This window comes from Lithobates pipiens, unplaced genomic scaffold (assembly GCF_037356315.1).
Source record: "Lithobates pipiens isolate NorthernLeopardFrog02 unplaced genomic scaffold, aLitPip1_a1.2 Scaffold_18, whole genome shotgun sequence".
In the NCBI taxonomy this organism is placed as follows: domain Eukaryota; kingdom Metazoa; phylum Chordata; class Amphibia; order Anura; family Ranidae; genus Lithobates; species Lithobates pipiens.
In genome coordinates this window covers 172555483-172575477 of record NW_027507758.1, presented here as the reverse complement: position 1 = coordinate 172575477, position 19995 = coordinate 172555483, and the positions used below count along the sequence as shown (strand labels likewise).

Sequence of the window (19995 nt, the reverse complement as noted above, 5' to 3'; positions counted from 1 at the left end):
ACTGCAAATATTAGAAATTGTCAATGTAAATAATACAACCTGAAAGTTAAAATGGACATCATTCAATCTAGGCCCCATGAGATGCCCATATGGTAAAGTATATATACATATAGTATGTATGGGGCTTAAGAGAAAATCTCTAACAAAGTAAGAGGAAATCCCCTCTGGGAACAGTTTTCACCAGAATACATTGCATTGGAAGATTTCCTCTCAATTACTGTTCCATTGGCAACTGTGAAATTTTAGGATCCTGTTACTTTCTGTCCTGGTGACACCTGGTGGTCACCAGGACAAACGAATAAAGTGAATCTACAGATAGCTAGAAAAATGGACAGAGATTTTAACAAAAGTTTGCCTTTACAACTCTACCTTTCATAAACCTACTCTAACCCAACCTCTTTTGCCCTAATCTAGACTAAACCCTCCCACCCCAACTTCTACTTACTTCTGTAGCACAGTCTACAGCAGTGGCCAAAAGTTTTGAGAATGGCACAAATATTAATTTTCAAAAGTCTGCTGCCTTATGAAAAGTGATCAGATGAATTGCAAAGTCCCTCTTGAAAATGAAACTGAACTTAATCCCATAAAAAAAAAAAAAACATTTCCACTGCATTTGCGAAGAAGGCTTCAGGCCACCCAAGAAAGTCCAGCAAGCAGCAGGACCGTCAGTTGATTCAGCTGCAGGATCGGGGCACCACCAGTGCAGCGCTTGCTCAGGAGCGGCAGCAGGCTGGTGTGAGTGCATCTGAATGCACAGTAAGGCGAACACTTTTGGATGATGGCCTGGAGTCAAGAAGGGCAGCAAACAAGCCACTTCTCTTCAGGAAAAACATCAGGGACAGACTGATATTCTGCAAAAGGTACAGGGATTGGACTGCTGAGGACTGGGGTAAAGTAATTTTTTTCTGATGAATCCCCTTTCCGATTGTTTGGGGCATCTGTAAAAAACCTTGTCTTTAGAAGAAAAGGTGAGCGCTACCATCAGTCCTGTGTCATGCCAACAGTAAAGCATCATGAAACCTTTCATGTGTGGGGTTGCTTCTCGGACAAGAGAGTGGGCTCACTCACAAATTTGCCTACGAACACAACCATGAATAAAGAAAGGTACAAAAACATCCTCCAAGAACAACTTCTCCCCACCATCTAAGAACAATTTAGTGACAAACAATGCCTTTTCCAGTATGATGGAGCACCTTGACATAAGGCAAAAGTGATAACTAAGTGGCTTGGGGAACAAAACAACAACATTTTGGGTCCATGGTCAGGAAACTCCCCAGACCTTAATTGCATTGAGAACTTGTGGTCAATCCTCAAGCAGAGATGGGTGAACAAAAAAAAAAAACACACATTTTGAGAAACTCCAAGCACTGATTGTGCAAGAATGGGCTGCCATCAGTCAGTATGTGGCCCAGAAGTTGATTGACAGCATGCCAGGGCGAGTTGCTAAGGCCTTGAAAAAGAAGGGTCAACACTGCAAATATTGACTCTTTTGCATTGCATAAACATAATGTAATTGTCAATAAAAGCCTTTGACACGTATGAAATGCTTGTAATTATACTTCAGTATACCATAGTAACATCTGCCAAAAAGATCCAAAAACACTGAAGCAGCAGACTTTATGAAAATTAACATTTGTGTCATTCTCAAAACTTTTGGCCATGGCTATATTTCCACTACTCTGTTTAGTGTATCTCCAGCACTGCAGAAGTCCTCTTCAGCACTGTGCACTCCTGGACAGTTGAGTCTTCATAGACTTGTATAGGACCATACTGTGTAGTTCCAAAACACTCAACAAGCCAAATCCCATTAATTTCAATGGCCCCTGTTCACATATGAGCATTCTGTCACCTGAAGCAAAATGCCTGACACTAAAAAAAGAATATGAGTTCTTTTTGGCAGATTACAAGCATTTTGGGCCCTATAGACTCCAATAGAAATGACTGAAAACATGTGACTTGAGCGTTTTATGAGCCATGATGCATTTCCTGCTGAAACAGCAGCTCTTCCCCCCTAATCGCCTCCACTTCTCCTTCCTCTAGTGCTTTCTATTGGCTAATCAAGCTGTAAACCGCTTGTAATAAACTTCTAAAATGCCTGTAATACACGCTAAATTAAAAACACTAGTAAATCGCTGAGTGAAGATGCTGGTAGTATGAGCTAGTATGGCTTAGTGTGCAGCACTGGATAGGACCTCTGATGGTGATGTAGTAAACTGATGACCAGCATGTAATTGTGTTACAAAGTTAAAGTGGTTGTAAACCCTTACAAACCACTTTGACCTACAGGTAAGCCTAGATTAAAGCTTACCTGTAGGTCCAAGAAATATCTCCTAAACTGACACGGTTTAGGAGATATTTACCTGAAGACAGCCACCGCTGTCTACGGCGCATGCGCTGTAGACAGCGGTGCGCAGGTGCACTGGGCAAGCCGCAGATCGCGGCGATATGCCGCGAGTGTCGGCTCCTGTGTGTATGCGCGGGAGTGACGTCATCGCTGCTCCTGCGAATCACAGCGCCGGAGCAGTGCGACCCACCAAGAAGATGGACGCTCAGAACTACAGGGGACAGCGGTGACTTCGCTGGCTCCTGTGTCAGGTAACTGACACATAATGGACTACTATGCGATGCATAGTAGTACATTATGCTTTACCTTTGCAGGGAATGAAAGAGGAAGTAAACCCATCAGGGTTTACTTCCTCTTTAAGCAGTAAAACTTGGGTAGGGAGTTTAAGTCCAGGTTAGTTCACAAGGGTTAGAGAAGGTTTCCTGAAAAGTACAGTCCCTGTTATATCATCAATTAGGAGCAGTTTTGTACGGCAACAAATACCATAACTGTTAACGTCTGTAATACCCAACTAGTAAAAAATCTTTCAAATGGTACAGTTACCTGTTGCTTGTACTTAGGTTGTTTCATTCACATTGACTTTTCTTTCCTAGTGTTCATGGGCTAATGGGTTTTATTTGCATCACGATGGGTTTTGATTTCCCATACAAGGCTACGGGAATGCGAAACCCACTTGAAGCAGGTGAAATGAAGGTCAGATGGAGGTCAAATGCAATCGTCAACTAAGTCTGAATGATCTCAGAGGCATCTCAGATTGATAGCAAACATGTGCCATTGATACACATCCAAAGTATGTCAACATAGGCCCTTAAATTGTTTAGCAGCCAGGGTTTTCACTACGGCCTAACACAATGAAGGAGCAAGTTTCTCTCATTTACAAGAGAGGTAGATATCCGTTTGAAAGACAAATCCACCCTGAATTGATACTACAGTATAGGAAATAATTGATGGGTCAACTAACTTGTTTGTTTCTTATATACTTTTGGAGTTTGGATGAGACATTGCCTTTGAGATGATTACAAAGTTCTACTAGTCTCAGTTCTGGATTCCACACTTATTTATTAATCTTACGTTATGGCACCCTATTTTGACATTAAAATGGCCAAGTTTTGTAAAAGAAATAAGCCAGAGGGTAACTCAACCCATCACCCATAACTATTATATACATTTTGAGTGGACCTATTTGTCAAAGCTTCCTCATTTTGCAGCATAATAGTAATTACACTTAATAATCTACAAAACATAAGCACAATCTTATAAACTGTAATAAGTTGTTTTTCTAACACATATGAATTGTTTCACCATGGTTTAAAGCCAGAAAGTAAGGTACTGTATGTCTGCATTACTACAAACCATCCTGTATCCTTTCTGGTCACTGGCATGTGTTGCTGTTACCTTGGCAGCCTTTATGTGCTGAGAGACTTTCTCAAAGTTGCGGTTCAGTTCAGCCAGCTTTGGTTCTACCAATTCACGACAGGAATTACCACGGCTATTCATAAGAATTATGGCCTGGTCACGAACATTATCTACTCTGAGACTGACATCATCAAGCTCTGATAGCAAACGCTGAAAAGAGATAACAGAAATGATAATTATCTATATAGTCTACATGCTCTTGTATGCATGCTTCATTAATGTCATTCAGAAACATGAAATATTAAATAAATATTAAAAATAAATTTAAAGAACCTGAATTTATAGCAAATGCAAAAGGAGCTAATATGTTAAGATTTAAAAATAACCTATTTTTCAGAGAATCTTTTATGACAGATTCAACCACAAGATTGTTCTGGGTCATATCATTTGCTGTGAAGTTGCTTCAAAGTCACTAGCACACTACTAGAGCGTAAGGCCGCGTACACACAGGCGGACTGTTCGCCCAACTTTGTCCGCTGAACAGTGTTTCAGCGGACAGTCCGCTCGTGTGTGGGCTTCAGCGGACAGTTTCAGCGGACAGTCTGACGAACAAAGTTTTTCGGAATTTCCGTAAAACTGTCCGCTGAAACTTGGTTTGAGCGGACAGTCCGCTCGTGTGTAGGCTTGTTCGTCAAACTAAGTTCCGCGCATACTCAGAAAGGATTTACACGCCGAAGGTTGCATTGCAGTGTATAGGACGTCGTTTTCTAGTCCCGTCGTACGTGCCGTTCACGTCATCGCGCACGGTTTCAGCGGACTGTTCGTTCATCGTGTGTGGTCAAGTCCGTTCATGCTAATTTTGAGCGGACTGTTTGTCAAACTGTTTGACGAACAAGGTTGGGCGAACAGTCCGCGCGTGTGTACGCGGCCTAAGAGTGTAGTATGCTAGTGAGTAGGAGGAATTTTACCATATATTGGAGAGATGTATGGACTGACAAACGTGATTCTTGTTACAGGTTGTCTGGTGTGGAAGGACTGGATAACTCAAAGGTCTCCAATATTTCTTACATCTGTTACCAGGACCAAGATATTTGAAGGGTGCAATATTATTATTATTATTATTACTACAGGTATTTATAGTGCTGCCAATTTGCACAGCACTTTACATATTGTAATTCTCATCAGTCATTGCCTTCAACTTGCTTACAATCCAAGGTCCTTGTCTATTTCATACATACACGTACTAGGGCCATATTAGGAAGGAATCAGTTACCTACCAGCATGTCTATGGAGTGTGGGAGGAAACCAGAAAAAATAAAAAAAGAGTGTGGGAGGAAACCAGAGTACCGGGAGGAAACCCACACAAGCACAGGGAAGAAATGAAACTCCCATATTTGAATTTATAGTGGCCATTAGGGGAGCAAAGCTGGAAACCTGAGCAAGAAGATGGAATCTCTGAAACACATGGAAGGCCGCGTACACACGGGCGGACTGTCTGTCCAACTTAGTCCGCTGAAACGTGTTTCAGCGGACAGTCCGCTCGTGTGTGGGCTTCAGCTGACTTTTTCAGCGGACAGTCTGGCGGACTAAGTCTTTCGGAATTTCCGTAATACAGTCCGTCCAACTTTGGTTTCAGCGGACAGTCCGCTCGTGAGTAGGCAAGTTGGACGGACTAAGTATGGCGCATGCTCAGAAAGGATTTACACGGCCGAAGGTTGCATTGCAGTGTATTGGACGTCGTATTTCTAGTCCCGTCGTACGTGCTGTACACGTCATCGCGCAAGCTTTCAGCGGACTGTCTGTTCATCGTGTGTGGTCAAGTCCGTTCATTCAAAAGTAGGACGGACTGTCTGTCGGATTGTCTGACGGACTTAGTTGGCCAGACAGTCCGCCCGTGTGTACGCGGCTTTAATCGTTACATGAATCAATCGAAAAGAAAGTGTCACTGTTGGTTGGTCTAAACCACTAATACTGTCGCTACTTTAGTAGAAACATTGTAAACTGTATTAGGCTGGTCACATAAGTTACAACCTTTTTGTACAATCCCTTTTAAAGTGGTTGTAAAGTAAATTTTTTGACTTTTACCTACAGGAAAGCCTATAATAAGGCTTAGCTGTAGGTAAAAAAACTAGCGGTGCATACTAGCTCATTATGCATTTTCCTTTACAGGTGAGTAAAAAAAATAATAATAATTCAGCGGGTTTACAACCGCTTTACATTTTTACTAACACTGTAATGTGAGGGCCTACATAAACACAATTTTTTTCGGATTTTTTTCATCAGACCTTTGTACTACATAAATACGTGTAGATCTAAATGAGATTTTACAATCAGGAACAATCATACAACTGTACATTAGAAATGTGTATTGCTCCCCTAGACACCGCATACTCTTTATACACTAAAACATTAATATCAATTGTTTAGAGCAGTGGTCTCTAAACTGCGGCCCTTTGCCTGACTTTATCCAGCCTTTGGGACACTATTCCTTCCACTGATGAGATACACTATTCCCCCCACCACTGACACCAACAGCGGTGCACAAATTCTCCCTCTAACACCAAGGATGGGGCACTATTCCTCCCACTGACACCAATGATGAGGCACTATTCCTTTTACTGCCACCAATGATGGAGAACTATTATTGTAGCTGAAAAAAATTATGGGGCACTATTTCTTCCACTGACACCAATGAGGGGGCGCTATTCCTCCTACTGACATCAAAGATAGGGGTACTATTCCACCCACTGATACCAATGATGGAGCACTATTCCTCCTCCTACTGACCACATGGGTACTATGTATTTTTTTTTTTTACTCCCACTGACCACCGAGTCTGAGGCATTATCTACCTTCAATGGCCTGAGCTTGGCTCCCTACAGTCTGAAGAACAGTAAAGTGGCCCCTTGTTTAGCAAGTTTGGAGACCCCTGGTCCCTGGATGATACTGCATTTCGTTAAATACTTACTCATTTTCATTCAAGAGTAAGAGAGTAGTATGCTAGTGAGTAGAAGGATTTTATCTATCTGAAGAAAATAACATCATGGTACAGTAAATGAGGCTTATAAATCCTACATTCCTAAATCCTAAATTCTGGGGCTCGGATATAGAATCTATCAAATCTATCTGCACATTACTCGTAGCATCGCTCATAACCATAGATGCAGAAACTTGCAGTCCAAGTTTTGTCAGCCTGCACTCGGCCATCCCAAGATGTGTTTAGGGTAAATCAGAACTTAAGTGTCTAAGAAAGTTTGTTCAGACTTACAAGAAGTCATCCAGTACTGTGTCAATGGCCAAAAGACAAGCCAAACCACATACAGGGCATTCAGTATTCTGTGCAAGTGAAACATTACCTTCACGGTTTCTTCTTTCTTGATCACTGGCTTTTTCTCAATCTCATCAAGAAGGGCTTCCGCTTGGTAGAGCCAAGTGCTTATGTGAGCAACATTCTCATCGAAAATCTCCATCTGACTCTGGTGATTCTAACAAAAGACATAGATGGGGTATTGGCTGAAAGCAGTTAAGTGAATAGCCAATAATGAGTGTTAATTTACAGAGCTGGCACTGAATGTAGACATTGGAGGATGGTCTAGAATTTAGGGCACATATAATGGAGAAGACCTTATAATAGAGTAACAGGTCAGAAAAAACACAATGCATGGCATTGACTCTTGGAATATGTCATAACTATTACTGGCAAACATTAGATTAACAAACAAAAAATAAAGCATATAAAATAGGAATTGACAAGACTATTGTAAAAAACAAACAATTCACTATATATAGCATCTTTTTAGGATGATGAATCTCCATTACTCTCTTGAAATTATAATTTTAAGAAGCCCAAAAGTAAGGTTTTATACATCAAAGAATAACATTTTAAGTGTGAAAAACTAGTAAAATTTGGATGCTGATATTTTATGGTGCCAAGAAACCATTAAAAACAGCAGGAAAGAATTGTTATATGTCCTCAATAATTAATGCAATTAGACTTAGCGTGTTATGCTATAGTATTGCTGCTTACTTACCAGCAGAGTATTGCACCAATCCTCTGTCCAGGTACGTACTCTGCTCCAGCCAGCATTAAGAACACACAGCTTTTCTTCCAGGATGATCTCGCTTCCCTCCACTAGGCACTGTAGAGCTGCACTACTCTCCGTCACACTGTTCAAATCAGCTTTCCTCCTCTCTAGTTCCTTCAGTACGTTCTACAAAAGAAGCAGGCCTGATTATTCAGAGCACGCCGGCAAACCCTTCAAACTCTCTCTTGTTCCACACACTGTTTAGCAGTACAGGACACTCACCATCTTTTCACCTCTCACCACTAACTCTACAACCCCAAAGTGCACTGTAACTTACAACACCTATTATGTACAAATATTATTTTTAAAATGTAAAAGAACAGCCAAAGCATACAAATACACAGCAATATTGTTCTTTGTACATGATCTTATTTTATGTAATACAGATGTAAACCTTATTCTACAACAAACCTATTTACCCAACGCTGTCATCACACAGATGTGTATAAATATTTCTGAGTGTATGAGCATCCTGTTCATTAATGCACTTCTAAAAACTTGCCATGGCCGCAATTTCCCAGCATACATCACTGCTGGACTTTACATTAACAGCTCCAACTAACATAGCATAACATGTAAAAAAAAAAATACAATTTGCTGCTTGCCTTATATTTATTTAAAGACTTCAGTGCCAGGCTAGTTCACCTCCTTCCTGTCCAGGCCCTACTTTCAGCTTTCTGCGCTGTTGCACTTTGAATGACAATTGTGTGATAATGCAACACTGTACCCAAACTAGATTTTTATCATTTTTTTGACACAGATAGAGCTTTCTTTTGGTGGTATTTATTCCCCACTGGGCATTTTATTTTTTTGCTAAACAAACCATAGAATGAACAAAGATTTTGAAAAAAAAAAAAGGTGTTTTTCATAGTTTGTTATAAAATTTTGAAAATAAGTAATTTTTCTTCTACACTGATGTACGTTCATGAGACTGCACTGATGGGCACTGATAAGGCTGCACTGATAATCAGGACTGCTGATGATCAGTGCCCGATTATCAGTGTAAACAGTGGGGGTTATTTACTAAAGGCAAATCTACGTTGCACTGCAAGTGCACTTGAAAGTGCAGTTGCTGTAGATCCGAGGGGGACATGCAAGGAAAATAAAAAAAACGCATTTAGCTTCCACATGATTGGATGATAAAATCAGCAGAGCTTCCCCTCATTTCAGATCTACCCCTCAGATTTATAAGTTACGTTTAAGTGCACTTGCAGTGCAAAGTGGACTTGCCTTTCGTAAATAACCCCCAGTGTGCTGACAGCCTTGCCGGATACCAGTACTCCTTTCCTCACACAGACACAGCACGCGAGGAAAGGAATGCCAATAACCAGCAAGTCTGTTTACACGTAATCAACTGTGATTGGACAAATGGTAAAGGCACGCTGTGATTGGCCCTTTACAACGATCACTGATCAGCTGTGTCCTAAGGACACAGCAGTCACAGAGTGTGCCCGATGCATGCCCCAGAATGAGAAAGCTGCGCTGTAACTGTCTTTTGGCTATAGCGCGGTAATGAAGTGGTTAAATCATTTTTGTATGCTGTGTCAATGGGAATGCATAACAAACATATAGTGGGGGGTTTCTTAAATTTGACTGCAAAGGTAGAAATACAGGCATACCCCACTTTTAAGTACACAATGGGGTTTATTTACTAAAGCTAGAAAGTGCAAAATCAGGCTCACTTCTGCATTGAAACCAAGGAGCTTCTAACCCCAGCTTGTTTAATTAAACTTTGGTAATAAAACCTGGAAGCTCATTGGTTTCTATGCAGACATGAGCCTGATTTTGCACTTTCTAGCTTTAGTAAATAAACCCCATTGTGTACTTAAAAGTGGGGTATGCCTGTACTTTCCATTTTTCCTAAGCGTTACTATATATTAGCAATGTCTCCATCATTTTACACAGGCTTCACCTTATTTTCTAAGCGCTGAAACACACATTTTGCAGTATTTACTTTGTTAAAGTACATATTAAACCAAAACTTTGGAATGATAAGGAATGAAAAAAATCAGTTAGTTCTTGTTTTTGATTTCTATGTCCCATTGAGGAGATTTACCTTGACTTCCTGTCCTGCGGTCAGTCCAAATGGAAACTATGTTATGAAAATCAATTTAAAGTCTATGTATAGTTTACTTTTTAATAGAAAAGTATTAGCACACTTGATTTCTTATTTTTTTGCCTGAGATTTCCTCTACATACTGTCCCAGAGAGGCAACAGTGAGAGGTAAATTCTCCCCAACTGACGACTCGAAAATTTGGGCTTTTCCTTCACTTTCCTTCCTGCTGATGCTGGTCACCAGGAAAAAAGGGAAGTTGAATTTCCCTAGCAGAGACACAGAGAGCAATAAAAACCTAACAAAGGTTCTAAAACCTTCCCAACACTACCCAAACAAAAAAAGTAAGCCTTGTTTACATGAGGCATATATATGCGTGTCCTGTGTGAGGTTTATTTATTTTTTGTTGTTTTTTTCTTTTTTTTTTTAATACATTTCTTTTTACTGTTTTCACAATAGGTAAATATACAACAGCCTGGCAACCAGGCAGACAAAACAAACAACACAAAACAGCAGTACAAGGCCATCAGTATGACTCCTAGGCTTATACAATGCCCACCTAACTCAGTTATATTATTCAGACTATACGAGTCCACAAACAGTCATTATGTTATTATGATTTGCCGGCTCCCCTCCTCCATAAGGTACATACATGAGGCAATGCATATCTAGTAGCTATTTCATCTGACAATCAGACAATCTAGATCATCTGTCTGCATCACTATACACAGGACATACTGCAGGCTTTAAGAGAGTGAAAATAGAGTTCTCTACTCTGACACTATAGACATGTAATTAACCCATCCACCTCATACCTTATCTAATTTATTTGGAACTCCTCTACTAGTATATGCCTTGTAGAATGGTAGAGTCTTGTTGATAAGTGCCTTCCAGGGGACACAAGCTTTTTCCATGAGACAATAATACGTTTCCTGGCGTAGTAGAACTATAAGGTTAGCAGAGCACAGATCACATTTTTTTTGAGGCCAAGGAGTCTACCAGTCCCAAAAGGCATATTTTAATAGATGGCCTAACAAACAGTGTTGTAACTTCTTAAATACATTGTGTAACCGCCGACCAAAACTGTAGTATAGCTGTGCTTTACCAGACTATGTGAATAAAATCCGCCCTGGATAAAGTACACCACCAGCAACTAACCTAATCTGGTGGGAGTGAGGTATAATCTGTGTATAAACTTGTACTGTATAAGATGGTCTCTGGCCGAGACCAGTGTAGGAAAGATAACCTCCAAGAGATGATCCCAATCATCTCCATCCAGCTACAAAAAATCTGTCACCCAGGCACAAGGCCCTTACTGGTATTCATAGGCATGTGTACAGGGTGTGCCAAGTGTGCCTGGGCACACCCTAATCCCCTAGTGTACATTAGCATTATCGCCCTGTGTGCCAGCAGGGAGATGGGAAAGATCTCCCTCTTACCTGCTCTGCGGTGTGGAGATGGGTAGAGATAGGTAGATTAGGCACACCATAGGGTGTGGCAGCAGGTAGATTAATGTACCAGGGCCATATACATATAAACACACACACGTGTGTTTGAGCTATGGTGTGCACACTTAGGCTGCATACACCTATGCTGGTATCTAAGCACAATTGCTTTTTATAGAGTAAACAAGCTTTGACTAGAGTATCATCACGGAGCAAGGCCTCCAAATCCCCCATTCAAACACTAATTACAGCCATGTGTGAGGGTTTACCCACACCCGCATGGATATCACAATGGGAGCAGCAGCTGTGTCTGTGCAGTCACTGTGTTCCATTTGACAGCAACGGGACTACATGCACAGTGATGCATGGAACACCTGTGCATTCCCATGTGGGTACATGAAGCCCTCCAAAGGCAAACGGTTATGTAAGTCCCATGCCAATAGGGCCTTAGATACACTTTACCTGAAAAGTCTCTTCTTTTTAGTAATATCAATTCCATGTCCTCTGATGGCCCTTAAGAGTAAAGCCTTCTACTGTTCCTATAAGCTAAGCACTGGTTCAGATGAAAGTGTGTGTCAAGGCAAAAAAACAACATATTTAACACAACTCTGGACTACACGCACGTTTCTTCATGACTTATCCTATATGCTATATTTACAAGTCGTAAGTGTAGTAAAATAATGTAATGTATCAGAAATGTAACAAAAGTGTGCTCCTACCTTCCTCTTTAAGGCCTAATTCCCATGAGACGCATCAGCTTCCACGGAGTCTGCCTCTGTCCACTAGCTCAGCGGGAGATCTCACCGTTGATCTCAGCTGAGCCGGTGGATGACAGGTTAATCTCTGCTCACTGAGGGGCTTGTTGAGCGCCGCTGGTTTCTATGGAGAGATTGGATGAAAATGGACAGCATGTCCGTTTTCATCAGATCTCACCTGATGTGATCCACCAGTGATGTATCCGGAAGTAGGGCCATCCGTCTGCTTTTGGTGGATCGGACTGGGTCAGATGTCAGCGGACATGTCACCGCTGACATCCGTCGCTCCATAGACTAGCATGGAGCACCCGTTCAGGTCCGCCGTAAAAACTGACAGGCGGACCTGAATGGTCCGACAGTGTGAAAGGGGCCTAAAGGCTAAGTTCACCTTTTATTAAAGAAAATAAATTGCGGTTAAAAAAAAGAAAAAAAGTGCATTTATTATATTTTTACACTGGCACTATAAAGCATTTCACCTGCAGACTCTAAGTTGTCTGCCAGTATGTCCGATACAGGCAGGCATTTCTTGAATTACAAGAAGAATCAATGAACTATGAGAGCACTCACCAGCTCCCCCACAGTTAATTAATGAACAATTACAAACTGTATGCCGTGGTGGACAATAGTATTTGTAGTTCATTTATTCACAGAGCCCTGTGAATTAATGATGTGGTTGTGTTGGCAGAGCCCAGCATGGCCTCGCTGTTTTTAAATTGTGACAGCGGGTAAGGGAGAATATCCTCCGCCTGCTGTCACAAGGTGGGGGGGGGGGCACGTGGGGAGGCATAAGCTGGAACATGTTACATGTTTAACCCTAAGGTTTAACCGAAAGGTGAACTTGGCCTTTAAGGAAGGCCATAGATGTTGTGATTTTCTTTCCTGCAACCACAGGGTTGTGAGCCGTCCCTGCTGAGAGAACACAGTGATTATTGCTAATGGCTATAGCTGGTTGTACCCAAGTCAATCGATAAATCATCTTGGGTACAATCAGCCTGCTCATAGATGGTTCAAATCTCAGCCAGTCCCTGCTGAACTGTCTGAGAATCGAATCATCTATGGCCAGCTTAAAATGACAATACAGCTCTGAATTTGTAAGGACATGACGTCAGCCTAGCCTACTTCATTTCTGATGGATTACAAAAAACACACACCACTCCTCAACCCCACCTTAGGCACAAAGTACATAGGAAGGTATTAGATCAAGAAGTATCTTTGACATTGAACAGATAAAACAAAAAACTTTCAATGGCATATTTAGCAGACCAAAAGGGGGCAAATAAGAAAAATTCATTGTTAGGATTTACATCTACTTTAAGCTTCTTTGTGCCAATGATTTACAAGGAAGAAGTGTTTTTAAGCTGCGCAACTGTTCTCGGTTTCATTTTTGAATTATTATCCAATTAATAAATGGCTGGCCCTCCTGGTGAAACAACTAAATTCTTTTTCAATAAAAAGATTTCTGTAAGTAGAAAATCATTCCAAAGTACAGAAACGCTACTGTCAACAAAGTTTAAAGAGTAAAGAAAAAGCATTAATATAAACAGATTCAGTAAATATCCATCAACAAAATTTATGCAGCATGCAATTTGCAATTTGAAGCGATTAAAGATTCATTATCCAAAAGTAATTTGCATCCTGGTGCAGCTAAGCCACAAGTGAGTTATAATTAAGTCATTTAATAAGTCAGGCACAATTTGTTTTTGCTGTGTACTCATAATTCAGAAAGAAATCTCAGCCCAATTAATGCTGATGCAGTGGCAAGCTGTGTGTATTTTGTTATTTGAGGAAAGGATTGGAGCATGTATGATTAAATAAAGTGCTTTACACATAAATGCAGAGTAATGAAAATATCAGGTTCATGGCTGAACTCCACATTGTTTGATTTTGGAATTATAGTCTTTTATAGTGGCCAAACAAAGCCCAATAAATGAAAATAATGCTACAGGTTTTAGCATTGCTTGTCACAATCAAGTTAATGAAGGGGTGTGATAATGAGTATTTCTGAGTACTAAGTGCTAATCACCTCAAGCGGATTATTAAAGATGCTATTTGCTCTGTTCTTCAATTTTGCTTTAAATACTTTACATCCATTCGCATTAGTTAGCAAGAGTTCACTTGCTTATTTGTATAGGTGTGTACAATGTGATAGTTACACGCACAAGAATGAGATTTGCCAAAGTAGAACTCAAGTCAAAATAAAAATGTCGAAATTAAAGCTAAATAAAATGTAAAATAAAATATATAATACCAAAATCAGGTTTTGCTGTAAAGATCTTCAATTCAGAGTTGTTTATTAAATACTCTTTGTACAACACTAGATGTTGGGCTTTGATGTTGAATGATGGCCAGCATCAATCAACCCACTTACCCCACATGCAAACTGCCATGGACCCCTCCCCAGGATACAACTGGACATTTACATACAGTACAAGGATGTGCTCATGTCTCTTTTACTTTGCTTTCATCTTCGATCAGCAAGATATCATTATATAGATATATCTATACATGGATACAGTAGAACCTTGGATTGCGAGCATAATTTGTTCCAGAAACATACTTGTAATCCAAAGCACTTGTATATCAAAGCAAATTTCCCCATAAGAAATCATGGAAACTTAAATGATTCGTTCCACAACCACTTATTCATAGGTCCTTCAGTTTATAGTCCATATAAGACGATTATATAATGTGACCAGGTTGTGTAACCATAAAATGTCCATTCACAAATGGCAGCCTCCACAAGGGGATTAGAGGCAAAATCCAGCAGGAGCTCCAGAGTATACGCCTCTAAGTGTAGCAATATTTATCTAAATGTTGTACCTTCATTAAATGTAACCATATTGCTACACTTATGCCCCTGTACACACGGTCGGACATTCTGACAACAAAATCCTTTGGATTTGTTCCGACGGATTTTGTCCTAAACTTGTCTTGCATACACATGGTCGGACAAAGTTGTCGGAAAATCCGATCATTACGACGGGACTACGTTGAGGCTAGTAGCCTATAGCTTTGGTCTCGTAATTTGATCTGAGCATGCTCTTTGTCACTTTGAATTCTCTACAAACGGTCGGAAAAAGTGCTATTGGATTTTTCCCAACGGAAAAAGTCTGATAGAGCCCACACACGATTGGATTTTCCGACAATATAATCCGATTGGACCTTTTCTGTCAGAATTTCCGACCATGTGTACAGGGCATAAGAGGCACTTCTCTTCTCTTTCATACTCAGTTGTGACATGATGCTACTTGTATATCAAGACATCGCTTGTATATCAAGTCAAAACTTAAAAAATTTTGCTTGTCTTGCAAAAAGCTCTCAAACCAAGGTTTTACTGTATGTAGATATATCTATATATATATATCTATATATATATATATATATATATATATATATAGCAGGGACATGCAGTCAAGGGAGGCAGGTGAGGCAGAAAAATCTTAACTACAAGAAAAAAAACATGGGCTTATTGGTATAATGTTTATCTATAATCCCATGTTTTTCTTACACATTTAAAAGGGAGAATCTGCTGCTGCTGAAAAGGCACTTTTTTAACCTCCCTGGCGGTATGATTCAGTCTGGAATAAGGTGCTGAAAGCGGTACAATTATTTTGCATGAAAATCTGGCATTTTATTTTGTAGTGCTGTAATTCTTAGGAATAACGCTCTTAAATCTGTTCAAACCAGAGTCTAGCAGACATCCCGGGTATGATAAAGTTTATAATATAATAAAGAATAATAAAAAATATTCAATAATGTAATCAAATCCTAAAACACTGAAAAAGAGACAGTTTTTGGTTGCTATGGGCAATCTCCAAATTTCAGGCAGAAAAAAACAGTATTTATAATATAAAAGTGCATGCAGGGCACTGCACAGAACACTAGGGACAAAGGGGGTGTGTATTTTTTAATACAGCACTGTAATCTGTAAGATTACAGTGCTGTGTGTGTTTTGTGTACTTTTACTTTTTTGAATTTGCCGCCGTTCTCCGCTCCCGTGCGCCGTAACGTCGCAGGGAACGGAGCTCGGCGGCATTCGGCACTGTGAATCGAGCGCAGGACGGCTCGATCACACAGCGCGGCGGACATCGCTGGATCCAGGGGACAAGGTGAGTAACTCTCACTGTGTCCTCCCCTGCATCGAGCGAAGCGATCCCGAGTCTGGCTCGGGGTTACCGCTCCTGTAATTAAAATCCCAACCCGAGCCAGACTCGGGATTACTGCTAGGGGGGTTAATCAAGCTAAATAATATATTATTATGCTATATGTTATAATAATGTATTATTTATCGATTTACTGTGAAATTACTGGTTTGAAGTTATATCTTCAAACTTCAGTAATTTCTCCGTTAAGCCAACTGCTTGAGTACAGTTTTTGAAAATATAGTAAATTACCTTAAAAACAATATATAATAATTATTTGTATATTACTTACTTATGGTAATTAACCACTTGCGACACAGGCCAATTCTGACACTGCTCTTCTACATGTAAAAATCATATTTTTTTTGCTAGAAAACGACTATATTTTTTTTAATAGACACCCTAGGGCAGTGATGGCAAACATTGGCACTCCAGATATTTTGGAACTACATTTCCCATGATGCTCAACTACACTACAGAGTGCATGAGCATCATGGGAAATGTAGTGCTAAAACATCTGGGGTGCCAAGGTTCGCCATCACTGCCCTAGGGAGCAAAATGGTGGTCATTGCAACTTTTTACGTCGCATGGCGTTTGCGCAGCAATTTTTCGAATGCGTTTTTTTTTTTAAAGTTTCATGAATTAAAAAAAACAAAAAAAAACACTATAGTTAGCCCAGTTTTTTGTATAATGTGAAAGATGATGTTACCTTTAATTTCTTTTTTATTAGATTTTCATAGAAAATACATGACATGACATTACATAACATTACTTTCCCGTTCAACAAATACTCCTTAAGTTTACATACCACAGTATACATATAGCTCACAAATTCTCTCCAATAAATCACAGAGGGGGGAAAAAAAGAGAAAAAAAAAACCCAGAGCAAAACTCTCCACTACCCCTTTCTCCTTTATTTACCATCAAATTCCTTCTTATCTAAAACTTGTGAATTACTAATTTATTAAACACCCATTAACCACTTGCTGACCGCCGCACGCCGATGTACGCCCGTACTTTGGGGACGGATATCGTTGTTATGGCAGCAGCTAGCTGCCATAACCCCGGCATTCCCATGTTCGGCCGGCGATCGGTTACAAGATACCGTATATACTCGAGTATAGGCCGACCCGAATATAAGCCGAGGCCCCCAATTTACCCCAAAAAAACTGGGAAACGTATTGACTCGTGTATAAGCCGAGGGTGAGACATGCCTGTCCATCCCTGTGTGTCCGTCCATCCCTGTGTGTCCGTCCATCCCTGTGTGTCCGTCCATCCCTGTGTGTGTGTCCATCCATGCCTGTGTGTGTGTCCATCCATGCCTGTGTGTGTGTCCATCCATGCCTGTGTGTGTGTCCATCCATGCCTGTGTGTGTGTCCATCCATGCCTGTGTGTGTGTCCATCCATGCCTGTGTGTGTGTCCGTGCAGCCTTGTGTGTCCAGCCTACCTGTGTCCCGAGCCTCCATCCCGTCCCGAGCCTCCGTCCCGAGCCGAGCCTCCGTCCCGTCCCGAGCCGAGCCTCCGTTCCGTCCCGTCCCGAGCCGAGCCTCCGTTCCGTCCCATCCCGAGCCTCCGTCCTTCTGCCATGCCAGGATCGCCGCTCTTCGTCGGCGCCTCGGCGGCCATTACACTGTTCAAAAGCCGCGCCTCCATCTGTGATAGGCGGAACACTCAATTTCCCAGCAGTCTGTGTTCCACCTATCACGGACATCCTCTCATCCTCGTCCGTAGTATGAGGATGAGCGGATGTCCGTGATAGGCGGACCACTGACTGCTGAGAAATTGAGTGTTCCGCCTATCACAGACGGAGGCGCGGCTTTTGAATAGTAGAATGGCCGCCGTCTGTCTGCTCGACACGCTGATCGAGCAGGCAGACGGCGATGACTCGAGTATAAGCCGAGGGGGGCACTTTCAGCCTCAAAAAAGAGGCTGAAAATCTCGGCTTATACTCGAGTATATACGGTAAACGTGGTATCTGTACAATAGGCAAACAAGAGCCTTGCTGGAGGTAAATGTTAGTTTTGCATGTGTGCGCTGTAATATTTTTGTTCTGTTGTATGGTCTTATGGCAGCACCATCTTTATGCATTTTTTTAGGGTGTGCCCCCAAATATCTTGTTTGTCTATTGTATAGATTCTGACTAAATCCTGGTGGGTGGAGCACCCCACTCCCTCAGTAAGTACCTCTCATTAGTGACCACCTGTGTCATGGTGGATACCTCATGTTTTCCCATATAGAGGAGTATAGCTCCCATGGTTCAGAGAAGCAGGATCTCCTAGTCTACGGATAGTGTAGAACCCACTAATCATGGGGTACTTTGTCGCAGTAAGTGGGCTTAAGCACCGTATAGCAATATGGTGTGACCAAATCCCCATATTTTTTGATAATGTTTTTTTAAAATGTCTAGGTGTTTTTAAAAAGCCTTGCTGGAGGTAAATGTTAGTTTTGCATGTGTGCACTGTAATATTTTTGTTCTGTTGTATGGTCTTATGGCAGCACCATCTTTATGCATTTTTTAGGGTGTGCCCCCCAAATATCTTGTTTGTTCTCCTATCAGGTATGGAGACGAGTGAGGGGAAGATGGCCCCCATCCGTCTCCATACCATAGCAGGGCGGAAGGAACATTTTTTTTATGTCATTTTTTAAAAAAAAATTTGCATGTCCAAATATGTCCAGTTTTCCTTAGTTGGAATGGCAGCGCCTGCATCCAATCCGATAGATGGATCGGCCTCAGGTATCTGACATCGTGGGCTCCCTGGACAGGTAAGTGTCCTTATTAAAAGTCAGCAGCTACAGTATTTGAAGCTGCTGACTTTAAAAAAAAAAAAGTTTGCGGCTGGAACACCGATTTAAAATGACTGATGAAAGTTGATGTTACGCTAAGTAAATAGATACTCAACATATCACTCAAACGTTTGCGACGATACCTTACATGTGTGGTTTTAACACTGTTTACATATGCTAAAACAAGTCCTTATGCTGGTATGCCTAATTAGCAAACTATGAGAACTATGAGAACTAATGAGGCCCTATATATAATCTATATAATCAGAGAATGGTTCAAGTTATATTCTTTTATTATATAGATTATATATGGTACTTTCATTAGTTCTCATAGTTTACAAATTTAACCAACATAAGAACTTGTTTTAATAAAATCAGTACTGTTGGTAGCTATATAGAACACAGTGTAATTTTTATTTTTTTTATTTCTGCATTCTGTAACAGCCCTGTACTTGCCCAGTGAAATCTCAGCATTTACAGGGCTGTTACAGAATGCAGAAATAAAAAACTAAAAATCTGCTCTACAATAGATTCCTTTCACCAGGATGTTGGTGTGTATCTGGCTCTGATACTAGCCAGTGCCTCACCAGCCACGGACCTCACCGCACGTCCCTGACATACAGGGCTGAGACAAGTGGTGGGCCAGAGGGGCGATTTCCCTGTGGGTAATGGTTTCTTGTAGGGATGAGGGTGCCTTCCTTCTGTTACAAGGCTGACAGAAATAGTGACAACAGCAATGATTTTGACAAGCTAGTGACTGCTGGGCATAGGATCCTATAAGCTTGCACATCATGAACGTGGGAGGAGGGGGCACAGTTTGGCATCTTTTCCCTGGGCGCTGGATGACCTTGCCCCGGCACTGCTGATATATAGTATGTGTTCAGGCTGCATGAAAAAAATAAATACTGTGGCTGCTGTCTTTTAACCTCCCTAGCAGTAATCCCGAGTCTGGCTCGGGTTGGGAATTTACTAGCAGGAGCGGTAACCCCGAGCCAGACTCGGGATCACACAGCTGGATGCCAGGGGAG

At 41.1% G+C, this 19995-nt stretch overlaps 1 protein-coding gene across 9 annotated transcripts in view; it reads right to left on the bottom strand.

Moving 5' to 3' along the window:
- The window catches only part of UTRN (utrophin), a 945243-nt gene that overhangs the window by 598982 nt on the left and 326266 nt on the right, over positions 1 to 19995 (bottom strand). For all 9 annotated transcript variants that reach the window (XM_077486405.1, XM_077486408.1, XM_077486406.1 and 6 more), the window contains 3 exons: positions 7732 to 7911; positions 7057 to 7185; positions 3740 to 3910 (listed from right to left, as the gene is read on the bottom strand). In XM_077486405.1, the coding sequence (XP_077342531.1) occupies positions 3740 to 3910; positions 7057 to 7185; positions 7732 to 7911 (480 nt within the window). The remainder of the gene's footprint in view (positions 1 to 3739; positions 3911 to 7056; positions 7186 to 7731; positions 7912 to 19995) is intronic.